The sequence below is a fragment of the Cebidichthys violaceus genome, unplaced genomic scaffold (genome assembly GCF_023349555.1).
Source record: "Cebidichthys violaceus isolate CVI_PGR_0920_01 unplaced genomic scaffold, fCebVio1.0.p SCAF_35, whole genome shotgun sequence".
NCBI lineage: Eukaryota > Metazoa > Chordata > Actinopteri > Perciformes > Stichaeidae > Cebidichthys > Cebidichthys violaceus.
In genome coordinates this window covers 1,243,637-1,260,975 of record NW_027176539.1, presented here as the reverse complement: position 1 = coordinate 1,260,975, position 17,339 = coordinate 1,243,637, and the positions used below count along the sequence as shown (strand labels likewise).

The following is a 17,339-nucleotide window of genomic DNA, read 5'->3' as shown; positions in this document are numbered from 1 at the left end:
TGCTTTTAGAAGTAGAGTCATTTTCTCATAGACTTCTATACAACCAGAGGAGTCGCCCCCTGATGGACACTAGAGAGAATGCAGTTTTAAGACATGAAGCTTTGACTTTACTTTTCAGAACCGGAGGTTGTCGTCTGATTTTAGCGAGGGCTTTTGCTCTTTAAGTTTCCTTCGGACAAGTTATAACATTTTAATTAGTGAACATTAGATCTTTTTTTTTTAACCTGTGGTGTTTGAGTTGCTTCAAAAACAGATGATTAACAAAACTATTCCTTAGAACTACGTTCAACCAATATTCACCAAACAACTAAATGTCTTATGATCTCTTCACAGGTCATGAGAGAAATCCTATAAAATGTTACCAATCATACAAAGTTCATCAAGTTTGCTCAGCGTTTTTTTTTTTTTTTTTTTTATATTTAATACAGCAGAGTAGCCGGCAGCCATCTGCTGGAGTCCTGCACCGGGAACAGAAGGTTCCCTCTTAACACATGAGGAAGTGCAGTGTACCTTAGATAAAGTGTTGCCCCTCATCACCCCCACCCGGCCCACTTTCTGCACACACACACACACACACACACACACACACACACACACACACACTCATCCTCACCCAACCATGGCCGCCTGCTCCCTCTGCGGTCGGTGTATCTTCTGGCTGGCAGGCCGCCGCAGCAGCAGCAGCAGCAGCAGCAGCAGCAGCAGCCCTCCTCGGCTCAGTCAGGGCGCATGTTTCCTGAGCAACTTCAGCAAAAAATGGGAAGTGGTGGTGACCCGAAAAGTAACCCCACCCCCCACCCCCCCACCCCCCCATATGTGGTGCACTCATGTCGCCTTCCTTTTTTTTTTTTTTTACCTCCAGCACATCGGTTAACTGCTTAAAAAAAAAAAAAAAAAAAAAAAAGTGCACAATAAAATCAATTTATTGAAATAAAAGAGACTTTATGTGATTTCGGTTCAATGGCTGTATTGTGGCAGGGTGGGAATGTGTTTTTTTCGGGTGTACATCGAGACTCGATGCCGTCTTTGTTGCATCGCCCTCTCCGGCGTCACATGGTAAAGTACGAAAGCATCACATGACGCCGAGGAAAGACTACGTGATGTGGTCGACGAGGGTCATCTAAGAGAGGCCCTGGAGGATTTCACTGCTCAATGTTTCTCTTCTGTTCGGTGAAGAACATTTCACAGGAGCTGAAGGCGACTCTTTTCTTTCTGACTACACGCTTTGTAACTTCTGGAAAGAAGAAGCGGTTCCTCCGTTCACAGAAAAACGGTCAGCCTCTCTGTTTCCTTCTGACTCTGAGCTTCACAACAAAACAGGAGGTGTTTCATATTAAAACTGCCAGATTTTTTTTTTTTTTTTTTTTTTTACCACAAACAGCGTCGGAAGGAGTGTGACATGCTTATCAAATTTAGAACCGCAAGCGAGGAACCGCAGCGGGTTGAGCAATCCCAGGGGACCTGTTGCACAAAACACACACATGTTCTTACTTTCTTTTAATTACATTTTTTATATTTTATTTTACGAAACACGGGTCAAGTCTTTTTGGTGCCAGATCACGTCCTAAATCTTCCTTTTCCTGAGGGAAAGGAGGCTGTTGCCAAGAGATAAATGGCGGTTTGTCTGTCTGAACGCAGTGTAATTATTAAAACGGTATGCTTGCTTCAACAAGAACATTTTCATTCTCAAGACTACATGAATTTCCAGCTCAGTGCACACCTATTAGCCCTCAAGGATACGTCCGAAAGTCTGACGTCCTGTCTTTTCTTTCTCGGTTCAGGGAGACATTTAGGATGTCTGGTGTGGCAGAAACATGGTTTTGAAGTGGATTTAGGTAAAACATCTTCTCTTATCTTAGCACAGGAATGCTGCTGTTACAGAACCATCCCAATGTCCTCTCGCTACGTGGTGACACTCTTTAAAATAATGTTCTAACAACAGCTAGATTTAGGAAACAAAAACTACTTAGCAGAGACCTGGTCCACCGTGGACAGACCCAGATCCTCCAGCAGAGACCTGGTCCACCGTGGACAGACCCAGATCCTCCAGCAGAGACCTGGTCCACCGTGGACAGACACAGATCCGGCTTCTCCTGCAGCCTTGGACCTGCAGTCGGAGCTCCAGAGGGAGGAGGAGAAGCTCAGCTCCCGGCAGCAGCAGCAGCAGCAGCAGCAGCAGCAGCGTCTCCTCCTCCTCCTCCTCCTCCTCCTCCTCCTCCAGGAGCAGAGCTTCTCCTCTCTGCTGGAGACCCAGGACGTATTGCTGGACCCGCTGGAGGGAAGGGAGGCAACGGGAGAACCAGAACCAGGACTGAGAGGATCAGACTGTCAGACCCTGCTGCAGTAGAATGAGAGGTTTTCTAAAGGGACTCTGGTGCTCAGAGACACTACAGCTTTAGTCCACAATGAAAGTTCCTTGCAGAAACTTTTAGTTGAGACAGACAGGACAAGCAGTTGAAATATTTTTTCTGTAATGACGACGGCAGTATTTGGTATGAATTAAAGGTCTAAATATGTCAATCAGGGTTAAAAAGCATCTTATTTCACAGACAACTATTCAATGAGATAACTGGAAATGACTGTCAGCATTAGACTGTTTAATCCCGAAGGCTTGACAAATACATATATGTGTAACTAGTGCGTAACATTTTACATTGAAGATACACCTCCGCCTCTCTTCAACGCTTCCTTAATTCTGACAAACAAACATTGACTTCAATGGTGGGACTTCCTGCTTGTCTCTTATCAGTTAGATCCTGAAACAATGGATCCTGCCCACGCTCAAAACAAAAAAAAAAAAAAAAAGAAAGAAAGAAAGAAGTGTGCACCGGGTTTGTCCTCCTCGCGTCCAGATGTCCCTCTCTGGGCCGGAGCCAAAAGGATTTAGAGGAGAGCAGGAAGAACGGCTCAGAAATAAAAAGGAATCTGAAAGTGTGTCATCCATTACTGTACTTTACATCAGAACCTCCACAGTAGAGCTGATCTAAATGACTTGTGACAACAGCCTGAGGGACAACCTGCTATGAGCGCACACACACACACACACACACACACACACACACACACACACACACACACACACTGTACTGGAAACATATAATTGCATATACTGTAACACATACGTAGTGATGGGTATTGACCAGTCCCCTTAAAGTGATACCGATACCAACAGAGTACTTCATTCGATACCAATCATGTGAATGGAAGCATTTAAGTCGAGTAAAATGCCACCACTACATTTATTTTGTGTACTTTTTTTCGACGTGTTGGTGGCATCTTGGCGCGCTGAACCACAGGCTGCGTTAAATTGATTAACGATTAACGCTAGCTAGCCAAAACTATACAAATTATATATTTTTTCTCTAGATTTGGTTACGAAAAAGGATTGAATGCAGTTAAACCGGAGAAGTTTCCGTACTGGGTTGTTAGGTCGACACCAAGGCAGCAACCTCCGGTTCTGACCTGCATTCTCTCTAGTGTCCACCAGGGGGCGACTCCTCTGGTTGTATAGAAGTCTAGTCTAAAATGACTCTACTTCTCTCTTGATTTATTCCCTCAGTAAACATTATAAACATGAGTTTATGGTCTCAATCTCTAGTTTACAGTCTTCTTCAATACAGCATGATGTTCATTTAGTACATTATGGAACATTTAGAGTCAAACAGACCATAAAGCAGGGGACGATTTAGGGGCGGGGCTACACAGTGATTGACAGGTCGCTACTAGAAGTTGTGATATCTGACGTTTGTTTCACTTTATGAAAGGTAATTGTAACATTTTGGTTGCCTAAAAATGTGTTATTTATAGGGCTGGGTGGTGTGACCAAAAATGTATATCACGGTATTTTGTAAGATTATACCGGTTTCACGGTATTTTTTTTTCACGTTAATGCATTAACTAATTAATGCCGAAAATCATTTGATCAAGCGTTTAATTATTAAGCAGACATTTTTAACACAAGAACCGGCCGGCAGCTAGCGGTGAACAGCTGTTTGTGAGGCGTGTCTTCCGTCTCTTCCTGCTTCCTTCACCTACATTCCCCTGGGTCCTAAGACCCTCCACCACAGCCTCTTATCACCCTCTATGTACCAACGTACATGTATAACAAATACCACACATAGTACACTCTAATCAGCGTTGCATACGTGTCTGACCAAAATACCCCAAAAAAGCAAAACAAATAAAAATTATTATTTTTGTAGAGTTTTTAAAGTGTTTTTGTTTGTAATATGTAAAATAAGCATATCATTTAGTTATCGCTACTGATCATTTAACAAACATAAAAACATGACGTAGATATGTTTGCAGTTTTCAAGGTGTACATTTCAGATTGCATCTATGAACACATGAAAATAACTCACGTGTTCTGCTGAGGTGACGTAGGTTGCTCGTGTTACCACCAGCGGCATCAACAGTGGCTCCAAACTCGCAAAACGTCGGATTTTTTCAAAACCAGAACCCTTCAAACAGCAGACACAGCTCCTCTCGTGGGCTCAGACTCTCCTGGTTCATCTCAGGTCTCTCTTAGTTCCTCCTGCGTCGCTCTTTTCTGTTCTTTAAAGTAACGCGACGGAGCCTCTCCCAGCTGCTAGCAGACTGTTGTGCTAACGGGCTAGCTACCGAGCTGTACCCAGCATGCTGTTCGGCGGTGAAATTTTATAAATCTACAATTATTAATGTCACAAATTGTTTATGTGTCACAAATTGTTGTGTGCCGTGGTGTTGCCCTGTTAAATAGCGTTACTTGTGGGTTATTAATTGTTGTGTTATAAAGTTATAACCATAACTCAGGGGTCCCTCTCGCTACATAAGTACCTCCAACCGTATCAACCTGAACATTTGAATTATATATTCCACTTCCTTTTAAAGAGCGACTGCAATTATTCCGGCTATACCGGTATTACGGTAAATTATAAATTACTTTCATACGAGAAATTAAAACCGGAACCGGATACCGCCCAGCCCTACTGCAGGGATGCATGCCGTTGAAGGCCAACAGGAAGTTAGCATCGCACTGGTTCCCCTTGACTTGAACACTTTATTCCAGTTTCTCCAGGACACGTGGTAACCGTTTCCACGGGTGACTGTGCAGAATTTAAAAGAGACACACGTGACCGTGCAGCTGCACAGAATGGCAGTGTGTTGAGCAGGAAGTGCAATGATGTGTGTAAAATAAATAAATAAAGTTTCATTGGGAATTCAATATACACAATTTTATTTACATTGACAACAACATCCAAATTACACAGTAACACTAAAGCCTCAGGTTTAATAAATATGTAGCAAAATGCAGAAAAAAAAACTCTTAGGGAAGCAAAGAATTTAAAAATAGTCTCATTGGTATTTTCTTTTGTTGTTGTTGCTGATATTGCCGTGAATATTGGCGATCGCGCCTGACCGCCGGTGTGTGTGGATGAGGCGGTCGGGTCCGAGTGATGAATCTATCCAACGATAATCTCTCCCGTTTGAGTTACCGCGCTGACAACAGAGTTGAACCGACGAGTTCGAAAATCTGTGCACACATTAATTAATTAAGAAAATACGGCATAATAAAACTCTGCATCAATGTACCACATCTTCATTGAGATAAACGTCTTCAAAAAGCGCCGACATTACTTCTTTACAATAAAACGCACATTTATATTTACAAAAAGACAGAGCAGTAAGACTGTGGGTTTGTTTTTTTTTTGTAGCCTAAACGACTTGATGAATCTTTAGCAGTGGCACCTCTTGACAGTATTTCTTTTTAAGTCTGCAGTCACACAGACACACACACACACACACACATGTTCATACACTCTAACAGGACACGTTCACGTCCACCAGTGGGAGGAGAGGGGGGGGGAGGTCATAATGGTCTGGGACTGGTGCAGACTACCGGCTGAGAGGTGCTGAAAAGTCCCACATCTGGTGGAGGAAACAGCTGGAAGGGCTGCCGGGAAACCAGCTACTGGTTGGAGAACAATGAGACGACCGACCGAGAAACAGAGAGCCTCGCAGACGACGCATTCTCACTCCCAACTCGTCAGATACGGACACAAGTTCAGCTTTAAACCATGACGCTCTACGTTTTGGACGCCGTGTCAGCTTCCACCAGGCGGCAACCTCCGTTTTTTAAAAAACGTAAAGCCGATGTGTTAAAGCTGCATTCTCTCTAGTGTCCAGCAGGGGGCGACTCCTCTGGTTGTATAGAAGTCTAGTCTAAAATGACTCTACTTCTCTCTTGATTTATTCCCTCAGTAAACATTGTAAACATGAGTTTATGGTCTCAATCTCTAGTTTACAGTCTTCTTCAATACAGCATGATGTTCATTTAGTACATTATGCTCCATTTAGAGTCAAACAGACCATAAAGCAGGGGATGATTTAGGGGCGGGGCTACACGCTGATTGACAGGTTTCTACCAGAGACGTATACGCCGTCTCTACGTCACTCCTCCTCAGTCTGAATACGGTCACTTCCTGTTCACTGGTTGCAAAAAAACAAGATGGCGACGACTTAAATGCCGAACTCGAAGCTTCAAAACAGCGGCCCAAAAAAAACAACTTTTGTCTTCACAGGAAGTTCATGCGACAAAACCACCAAGTCAGGTTTCTAGCGACTAGCGAGCGACAAACGAGTCAAGGGACCGACGACACTGATGACTAACGGTCGACGTTTACTTTTAGTTTCACGCGGGACACTAACAGCGGTCGACACGGACGGAAGTCCCGCGTTCGTTTGACCCTCTGTGGACAACCTCGCTAGCTGACGGGTTAGCTGTTAGCTGTTAGCTGACGGCCCGGTGCGTCGGTATCAGGCGGCGAGGGCCACCGCTTGGTCGGTATTTGACGGATTGGGAATGAGACCCGGATTGTCGAAGAAGACCCACTGTCTTGTCGACTCAAAGAATATATTGCGGTCCACTTATTAGGCATTGCCCTTGACTTTATCCGAACTGTACAACACAGAGCTACGACCAAAACAAACAACAAACAGCCAAAAACGGGAAAGGGTCCCGTTTCCCGGTCCTTCATTAAAGGGGAAGAAGGTGGAAAAAGCAGAAATGGCAGTACCTGTCTCATGCTTGTAAACAAAGTCCACACACCTGGATGTGGCGGGAGAGCAAAACCACATGAACCACGAACAGCTATTTACACTTTTACAAAGAGAACTCTCCAGCAGTCCAGCTGTCAAAAAGTGAAACCACACACCTGCATGCTTACGTAGCAGAGCTAAAGACCCAGAGCCACGGGCCTCATCGTCAACGTCTCCACCTACAGATATGTGCACATATACAGTCGACAAGCACATCCAATGAAAAGCTAGCGTACCGCGTCCGTTCCGTATCTCTGAAGACAACTGTGTGTGTGAATAACGGGCTGATCCATGTAACAGATCCAGTAGTTGCTCTCTAGGTAGCAACATCGTACATAAGAATAAAAAGAGCAGAAATGCTTTTTCCTAATCGACTTGAAGCACTTATGGAGCGAGCATGAGCGACCGTGCCGTCTAATAGCTTATACACCAGTGTCTTCCATACCTCTACTCAAATTGGCCCCCGAAAAAAAAGTATGTCCTTCATATCGACGTAGATCTGAACAGTTGGAAATAATACTGACAATAAAAAGAGTAAAAAGAAAGAAAAAAAAGCTGCATTAACGTGGCGAGTGTGTTTAGAGAAGATGTGAAGTTCAAGTGCCTCAAATGCTTTTCCTCTAACAATTGCAACAGCCAAACCCAAAACAAACAAAAAAAAAATGCTACATAAATATCCGGAAAAACAACAAAGAATAACAAAAACACAAAATGTAAAAACCAAAAAGTGTTTCCAATGGATGGAAAGAAATAGAACAACCTTTATGAAATGTGTAGGAAAAATGTAACTGAACAAAACAAAAACAGTTTCAGACGTGTTGATGTCCCTCCACCGTGTCCCACGCGCCTCAACAGTTCTTTGCGGTGAGCATGGGAGCATTAGTCCAACTGTCCTCCCTATAATCTGTAGGCAACAGCGATGACAGCGATCACATCCGTCTTTTGTTGTTTCTGGTAATAGATGGCAATTACCGTTCGTCTAGCAACGCAACAAAACACTGCAGGGAACCGGGGCTGGCGGGCGGGTGTCGCGGTTGGTTTTTGTTGTGGCGGAGCGTTACAGGCACTTTATGAGGCAGCCAGACAGGTCGGGCGGGTCCTCACACCCGTTGGGCTCTGAGGGTTGTCCCCTCCAGGAAGACCTCGTGCTGGACCAGTAAGGGCTGGGTCGGAGTCGGAGCGCCGTCGTTGCCGGCTGAGTTGAGGCGGTGAAGCGCAGCGATCTGAGAAGCGGGCTCCTCCCTGGCCGTGGGCGTCGCCGGAGGCCTGGAGCTAAAGTTCAGGTAAATCTGAAGAGAGAGAACGTACGTTTATATTCTGTCAGTTCCCAGCTCGGCGAAAGTTGCTCCTGGCTGTAGCTTACAAATACGTTTCATAAGTAGCCAGTTTACAAGCTCGATCCAAAAACAGGAAACGGAGCCGTTTACAACTATGAAAACAGAAGTTATTTTTAAAATGACCACACAAATGAATGAATAAGGACATAGTCCACACGCCGGATCTCTTCAAGACATGTGGGGCATTTCATATTTATTATGTGTCGAGCTCCAGATAGAGAACGGAATTGTGCTCCAGTTGCTCGTTTACCCGGCAAACGGCTTCCGGAATGAATGATGCTCTGTTTCAGTTGGTAGAGCATCTGGGGAGGCAAAGGCACCGCCCAAAGAGAAATATAAACATATATATAAATATATATATGTTTTTAATTTATATATATATGAATATATATTTTTAATTTATATATATATATATATATAAATATATATTTTTAATTTATATATATATGAATATATATTTTTAATTTATATATATATATATATAAATATATATTTCTAATTAAAATATATATATATATATGAATATATATTTTTAATTTATATATATAAATATATAGTTTTAATTTATATATATATATGTTTGATTTATATATTTAAATATATATATATATATATATATATATATATATATATATATATATATATAATTAGGCCCGGTGTACATAAGTCTGCTTTCATAGAGAATAAAGCTTGGATTTATGCCCAATATGTATTAAACATCTGAAAAATGATGTCAAAGGTATCACATGACCCAGGTCACATGACCACTTTCGGGACCCTGGAGTCGCCTCTACTTCACTCGCTCATAATCCACCTGAAGCGCCTGTGAAGTCTCCTCCTCCGCTCTGCACCAGTTACAGTGTAAAACAAACAGGCTCGACCTACATGCTTGGTGGCGTCCGTCAGCTGTTGCTCGATCCTTTCCACCACCTTCCTGAAGGGGGGTCTGTTGAAGGGGTTAGGGTCCCAGCAGGACCTCATAATCTGATACCTGTGCAGCAGCAGAGAAACACACAAACACTTTGATTGGTCTGCTCTCTCTGGACTCACATCCTCTTTCTTTGTGTGTGTGTGTGTGTGTGTGTGTGTGTGTGTGTGTGTGTTTTAGTTGTTCTTGTAAAAAGCCAACAGGAGGACTGCTGCTGTTCTTTTATAGTCTCACCACCTCCATCTACTCATTTCACACCATCGCTCCTCTGATCTTTTTACACTTCCAAAACGATAACTCACATTTCGCCCGGTGCAAACTCCGGAGCATCCATTCTGTATCCTTCTTTTATCAGCTTGTAGAACTTGGCGTCCACAGGCATGCCGGGATAAGGACTGTTTCCTGTGGGTTTTTTAGACATTCGGTTACATTGTGCAGTGCCGAAAAAAACAACAGACAAAAAAAAAAAAACACACACACACACACACACACACAAAGGGTTTGGATGGACTTACCGAGAGAGAAGATTTCCCAAAGCAAGATGCCGTAGGACCACACGTCACTCTCGAACGTATACACACACTCAAAGATGCTTTCTGGAGACATCCATTTCACCGGCAGACGAGCCTGAGAAGAAAAAAAAAAAAGTAATAATAATAATAATCACAGAGTGAAGATGGAGAATGGAAATCAATCAAAGCCTTCCCACAGAGATGTTTGCTTTCTTTTCTTTCAGGGTCAAACAAGTTTGTGACTGAGGGCTGCTGAATGAACAGACAGTAATACATGTCAGGTATGCACACACACACACACACACACACACACACACTGTGTTCGCCTCAGGATCTAAAAACAAAACAAAAACCCACTCAGAGCTCAGTTCATACCTGACAGCTGGTGGAAAGAAAAGCAAATACCCACACGTCTTGAGAATTTCCATTCACATCCATCCAAAGATGAACTTCCTGGTTCCCTCTATGGAGCAGCTACATATCTGGTAAACAAGCTTCAATTCAAACTTCTTTTTTTGGCTTAGAGGGTATGATTTAAACGATTCTGCTTTTATCTACCCAAGATTTTCCTCGTTGCCGGTGTTTTGGTACATTATTTAAAAAGTCAGAGAAGAATGTGAAGTAAGGAAGTAAAGAGGTCAAATGAAACACCGAAGTGTGGTAAAGAAAGAAAAAAAACGGAACTCTTCGGTAAAGATGGTTTACATGTTGTACTACCTTGTCATCTAAAGTGTTGATTGTAAAAAAGAAATGTCGTCACACGCTAGAAACACTACTTGCTTGCCAGGAGTCACATTAAATGCAGGATTTATTGTGATTTAATGCGCTACGCCTTGAGGCCGGTGACATAGATGAAATATTATCTTCGTAGTGAACGTTCGCCTACAGCTTGCGGCCTACTGAAGCGTACTCGCTGAAACCCAAGGCCTCCAGGTTTGTCTTCTTCACAAACCGAGATATTTCGGGGACTGCCCATTATGTCGAAAACACCAAAAGTCCATCATCGGACCTTCCAGATATTTCTCTTCCCCTTCCATGACCCATCACCCTGCCTGCTGTCACTCGTAGCATCCGCTGGTTTTGTTCGTCAGGTTTATGCTCTGGGAGTGAGAGTAGCTAGGTTCAGGGTAACAGTGGCAGGGTAAGCCACCCAGAGGACGGGTCGTACTATTCTGCATAATGATAATAATGTATTTATTTCATTGCACCAAGACTTTGTATTTTTGGAGAAATGGACTTGTGGAAACAACGGTATGTTTTGAGCTTTTGATCCAATGATATTTGGGTTTTAGAATAATGGGCCACTGGAACGATGGGATGTTTGTGGGGCAACGGGTTTTTTGGCCCAGTGGGACACACCGTGGTTTCGTAATAATGGGCCGTCGGAAAAACAATGACGTGGCACCGATATCGCCAAATGGCTGGACGGATTACTACGATCCCTCTCCCTTCATTGTTTTAGAATAGCCTAACAAAGGACCCTGGGAACATATGGATGACCCCACCCCCCACCCTTACTATTCACGTTAGCAAGCTAACGTTAGCTTTGTCGGTTGTACACACAACAGTTACACCTTATACAGTTACACCTGGCACATATGAGGCGTAAATATTGAGTGACAACCTCTCTCTATGTAGAACTAGTTTGTGAGGTGCAACCTGTTTTACTTCAGTGTCGTGTAAGTCTTCACTTTGTAAACACTTGTTCAAACTCATTTAGGTTTTAACTGACAAATAGCTCGAGGTAACGTCAGAAAAGATAGTAAAGAGTAGTAAGTCAAAGACAAATAACAGATTGGTCTGATGTTTATGTTTAAAAACATCATCAAGACTAACTTTACTTCTTTGTAGCTAATAGATATCACAATTAAACTTCCCTGGTTGAGTACTTGCATGAAGACAATTATTTTTTGTATTACAAGTTTTCGGAAAAGTTTGGTTTAAAAAATGCAAATGAGGCATTATCTTATCAAATATGTGTTAATTTTCACACATTTCCACAACATAAATGTGAACATTTGATAAAGCCAGGTTTTAAATTCTTGTTTGATTTTGTCGACATATTAGAGTCAAAGTTTTTTACATTTTGGATATATTGTTGAGTCACTACATAAATCAGAAAATACTCTCAACAGTCATAATCCAATCCATACAGAGGAATGAATGTGTAAAGTGTTTTTATAGTGTTTTCTCTACTCTAGTCTGAAAGAAGAAGAACACGGCATGAAAGTAGTTTGGGAAGCCCCAAATCTCAAGATTGATTAGCGCATGAATAATTCTGTTTTGCCTGTAGTGTTTCGCCTTAACAACCGTACAGCTCCAAATAGCTTTCTAGTGAATTGGAAAAGCCCAGAAGGAAGAAGTTTGCTTACACAGCGCCTCTTGACAAGTAAAGACATGATTGACTAACCGGGACCAAACCAATTAACTACTTTATTACTCTACAAATCCATTTAGACAGTTTGAAACCAGGAAACTAAAGCACAGGGTTTGATTGAAGACAAGAAAAGGCATGTTGAAGGGGGGGGGGGGTCTTTGTTGTCCGGCTCATCTCAAACTCCCAAGGACACACATCTTTAGTGCAGACTTACGTTGCCTTTGACGACATAGTTGGAGTCCGTGTTGATGTCTCGGGCCAGGCCAAAATCACAGATCTTTGCTACTCGTCCTTGAGTCAGGAGGATATTTCTGGCAGCCAGATCTCTGTGGATACACTGAAAAAAAACAAAAAACAAATGCACCACTACCTTTAATACCCAATGATACATGTCATATACATGACCAATCAATAATATAATAACATTAGGCATGGATGAAGTGCTTCCTCTAATGCAGTTTGGTGCTGAATTTCCACACTTGGATCTGTAACACACAACCACTGACACCGATACAGGGGCTTACTGGCCACAGTATCTTGACTCCTGGGTTTAATAAATCTTTCAACAGTATGCTCCGACATGCGTTTTAGATCCGTTTACTAGCTGTGGAAAGATGATCCGTGCTCTGCCAGATCTCAGTTGTAGGAATTCACATCAGAGTTTTATCCAGAAATCGAATCAAATACGAAGGCTTGTACACACAGCGGTGCGTGACGAATCAAAAACCTAAATATTCTGCTGCAAATATTTAGCATCAAAACTATTCATAGAGGCAGAGGACCAGCCACCAGGATCCTTTTGATCCAGAGCAGCGTCTGACAGTCTGTTTGAGGTAAACTGCTGTATAACCTAAACTACTGTAAGATATCTTATTGAGTTTCCTTTTAGGGAAATGCTCTGAGTGAATTTGAGTTCCCTCAACAGTTAGTATATGTCTGTGGCTTTTATTGTGAAAGGTAAGTACAGAAGGTTGGATCTGGTCTGAGCTGCCTTTGTCAAAGTTTAGAGGAGTAATAAAGTTTTCCGTCTTCAGACTACGGAGCCTCCACAACGTGATTGTTTGTTCCAAAGCTCAGAAAGATCAACGTGATCTCACAGAAATACGTGAAATGGCCACATCGTCTTACGTGATGCTAGTACATAATGTGTAAGTCTATGTGCCACCAACACGGAAACAATTCAGTGTTAGGTTTAGACAACAAAACAAACGTTAAGTATGCAACAAAACTAACGTTAAGTATGCAACAAAACTAACGTTAAGTATGCAACAAAACTAACGTTAAGTATGCAACAAAACTAACGTTAAGTATGCAACAAAACTAACGTTAAGTATGCAACAAAGCTAACGTTAGCTTTAGGCAACAAAACGAACGTTAGCTTTAGGCAACAAAACAAACGTTAAGTATGCAACAAAACGAACGTTAGCTTTAGGCAACAAAACGAACGTTAGCTTTAGGTAACAAAACGAACGTTAGCTTTAGGCAACAAAACAAACGTTAAGTATGCAACAAAACGAACGTTAGCTTTAGGCAACAAAACAAACGTTAGCTTTAGGCAACAAAACGAACGTTAGCTTTAGGCAACAAAACGAACGTTAGCTTTAGGCAACAAAACAAACGTTAGCTTTAGGCAACAAAACGAACGTTAGCTTTAGGCAACAAAACGAACGTTAGCTTTAGGCAACAAAACGAACGTTAGCTTTAGGCAACAAAACAAACGTTAGCTTTAGGCAACAAAACGAACGTTAGCTTTAGGCAACAAAACAAACGTTAAGTATGCAACAAAACGAATGTTAAGTATGCAACAAAACGAATGTTAAGTATGCAACAAAACGAATGTTAAGTATGCAACAAAACAAACGTTAAGTATGCAACAAAACAAACGTTAAGTATGCAACAAAACGAATATTAAGTATGCAACAAAACGATTGTTAAGTATGCAACAAAACAAACGTTAGCTTTAGGCAACAAAGTCCCTGAGTTGGGTTTAGTAAAGACACCACAGTTGAGCTTAAAATAAGAACGTAAACTAAGTAAAATATGTAAACATAACTTTGACCCACCCACCTCCACTGCCACCATTATTAATATTTCTGACTTTTTATATTACGACACTAGCTCTGAGTGTTGCATATTCACGTGGCTGCGTTGTGCAATTTGTGTTTCCACAACAACAAAGGATCCTAACTGACTTTCCATTGTTTACGTGGAGCCGACACGTAATTAGAACACATTATGTTCCACCACCATGTAACGCTGCCGCTGAAGCTCTTTTTCACTGTGGTACATTTCCGTCCTGTGTGTAAGTATTCAAGACAAAAACAGCGGTTTGAAAGAAATATATTGAAGTACAAATAAATCAAACAGAAAAAAAAACCCTGCTGTGTCACGGCCATTCTAGTTGTTGCTCACATTTTTGGCAGCCAAGAACTCCATGCCTTTGGCCACTTGGTGCGAGAAGCTGAGGAGGTCTTCCGTGTCCAGAGACAGACCATCCTCGTCGAACATCTCGCTCTCTGCGTCTTCTTCATCGGAGACACCTGAGAGGACAAACGGGACGAAGATTACCCACCGAGTCCACCGCTTTTCCTTTCTGTGTATTTTAAGGTATTTCGATGAATGGCTGGCTCTCTTGCCTTTGCGTAGCGAGCGTCTCTTCTCAGAGGATGAGCCGAACGGCAGCTTGCCAGCAGCAGAAGGCCTCATGGTCATGTAGCCGTTCAAGCTGTCACTGTGAAGAGGAAAAGGAGCAGTCTGGTCTCAGCCGGGCACAGCCACACATCGGCACGCTAGTGTCCAAATACCCTCCTCCTACGCACATTCTGGAGAGTATATACTAGTAGTCTTTCTCTTACGCTCACTATACACCAGTGTTTTACATACAGAAAAGAACCTGACCCAGCGGCGCCGCTCTGCAGCATGACGTTGCGGTAGTAGCAGTCTTCCTCCAGCTTATAGCAGATGAAGGATTCCCTCTTTCTGCGGAGAAAGTTAAGGAGGTCTCCGAAGCAGCAGTACTCTGTGATCACCAGTGTAGGGCCTGCAGACGAAGACACCACAGTGACACCGAAGAATCACGACCAAATTCAGTCTCTGAAGAAATGATAACACGGGCAAAGAACACGGCTGCCGCACCTCCGACGGTGCAGGCTCCCAGCAGGTTGACGATATTCATGTGGTTTCCCAAGTAACTGAGGACTTTCAGCTCCGACATCAGGGCCTCTTTCTCCGTGGCATGAGCGCTTGCTGCGAGGGAAAGAACATGTGAACAGAATCAGAATCCAAAGGACTGGTAGTCAGCTCAAGTTGGACTTTGAGTACGTATCACGATCTGGTATTTGTGCGTGTTGCTAATTTAAATAAAGAGATGCCTGTAAAATACGGCCATTTGCCGTCAAATAAAGGTATTTGCATATACGGAAAAAACAACCACCATGTTGTGGAAGTCCCACACCATGAAACTAGGAAACTAAACGAAGTCTCGTCTGGGTTCCTAACATCATCCGGAGGAGATCGGATCATTTCATCGAGCACTGTATATATGACGGTACCCTTCCCCCCCTGCTCTTTTAATTTGACTTCCCTGCTTTCAGGTTCCCGCCTTAGACAAAAATTTTGCCAAAACTAACAGCGACAAAACCCTTCTGGGACAAATAAAGGTGTCCCACAGCATGTTGACGGCACTCACACTTCAGCATTTTCACCGCCACCGTCACCACTGAATCTGCTTCGGAGAGTCCGTACGCGGTGGCCTCCACCACTTTCCCGAACGCACCAGATCCCAGCGTCTTCCCTGAAGACGAGAAGACAGACACACACACACGCACACACACACACAATGTTATTCCTCCGTCCTGTTTCCCTCCAGCATGCTGGTCCTGTGCCAGTGTTCCCAGGACAACACCGGTTTGAGCCCCCAGGCTGTGTACGTAGGCACCAGGACACGCAGGATCCTGTTTGAGGAGGTTTCTTAAAAACAACACCCAGAATATGTCAACAATATCATGTTTGCAGTGAGGGAGTGGGGCTTCATCACGAAACGAGCTTTGAAACAGGTTGGTGACCACACACACGTGTCTGGAAAACGGCCGCATCCGCACACACACACACACACACAGAAAACAGACTGTTTGTCTCCCGAGGCGGGCGGCGGTGATGTCATGCCGTCTGCACTGTTAGGTTTTATTACCGGGCCAATAACTGACACAAGCCCTCGTTTATCTCCACATCACTCCGCTCCCACGTTGATTTACAACGCTAGACGTCAAAAAAAAAAAAAAAAAAAAAAACACAGCACAAACATCATCAGAAAAGACAGATTAACAGAATCATGGAGGCCGAGACGCAGCGCCAGCACACCACAGATCAGTGAGGACAAAAAGGAGTTGCAGGGCGCTCACCGAAACGCAAGTTGTTTCGCGGGAACTCCCACTGGTGATCGTACGGCAACTGGGTGGGGTCAATGTAGACGTAGTTGTTTCCGTGGATGCCCTCGATAACTTTCCACTGGATCTGGTATTTGGGTTTCTGGCACCAGTGCACACACAAACACACACACACACACACACACACACACACACACACACACACACACACACACACACACACACGTGAATCACTGTGACAAATTATGGTTCGCTGACGGGGGTTCAACACCGATTTTGAAACTTTTGCTCGACTTCACTCAGATTGTCACTGGAAGAGGGGCGTGGCAGGCGGGGAGGAGCGCAGCGGCGTCTTACCTGCATGTACTTGTAGAACAGCAGGATGAGGACGAGACAGAGGACGCCGGCTGCCGACACGGAGCCAATCAGCAGAGGGGTGAACAGATCGTGGGGGACGGTTCTCTCTGCACAGAGACAGGAAGTGATGACGTTAGACGTGCTGGGCCACATGGAGAACAATATGGAGTTATAGATGATATATTCACAAACATATTTATTGTCAACCATATCCTTTACATTTGTTTAAGTCATCTTTAGTGGTTATTTGCGTAAAAATACGCAATTTAAAAGGTTGTATTTAAGTTTTAGGTTAGGAAGCTAAACAGCTCATAATTCATCCTATTTTACGTTGCAACTGGATTTAGTCAAGTTTCTCAAGAACTA

General features: G+C 43.2%; 1 protein-coding gene across 2 annotated transcripts in view; it reads right to left on the bottom strand.

Annotated features, from left to right (window-relative positions):
• Nucleotides 1-5,206: 5,206 nt before the first annotated feature.
• Nucleotides 5,207-17,339, bottom strand: part of kita (KIT proto-oncogene, receptor tyrosine kinase a) — a 28,815-nt gene continuing 16,682 nt past the window's right edge. For both annotated transcript variants that reach the window (XM_068725371.1, XM_068725372.1), the window contains exons 10-21: nt 16,974-17,080; nt 16,632-16,758; nt 15,920-16,024; nt 15,367-15,477; nt 15,130-15,271; nt 14,868-14,962; nt 14,644-14,771; nt 12,446-12,568; nt 9,858-9,969; nt 9,645-9,744; nt 9,300-9,405; nt 5,207-8,366 (exon numbers count right to left, since the gene is read on the bottom strand). In XM_068725371.1, the coding sequence (XP_068581472.1) occupies nt 8,178-8,366; nt 9,300-9,405; nt 9,645-9,744; nt 9,858-9,969; nt 12,446-12,568; nt 14,644-14,771; nt 14,868-14,962; nt 15,130-15,271; nt 15,367-15,477; nt 15,920-16,024; nt 16,632-16,758; nt 16,974-17,080 (1,445 nt within the window). In that variant the 3' untranslated portion in view covers nt 5,207-8,177. The remainder of the gene's footprint in view (nt 8,367-9,299; nt 9,406-9,644; nt 9,745-9,857; nt 9,970-12,445; nt 12,569-14,643; nt 14,772-14,867; nt 14,963-15,129; nt 15,272-15,366; nt 15,478-15,919; nt 16,025-16,631; nt 16,759-16,973; nt 17,081-17,339) is intronic.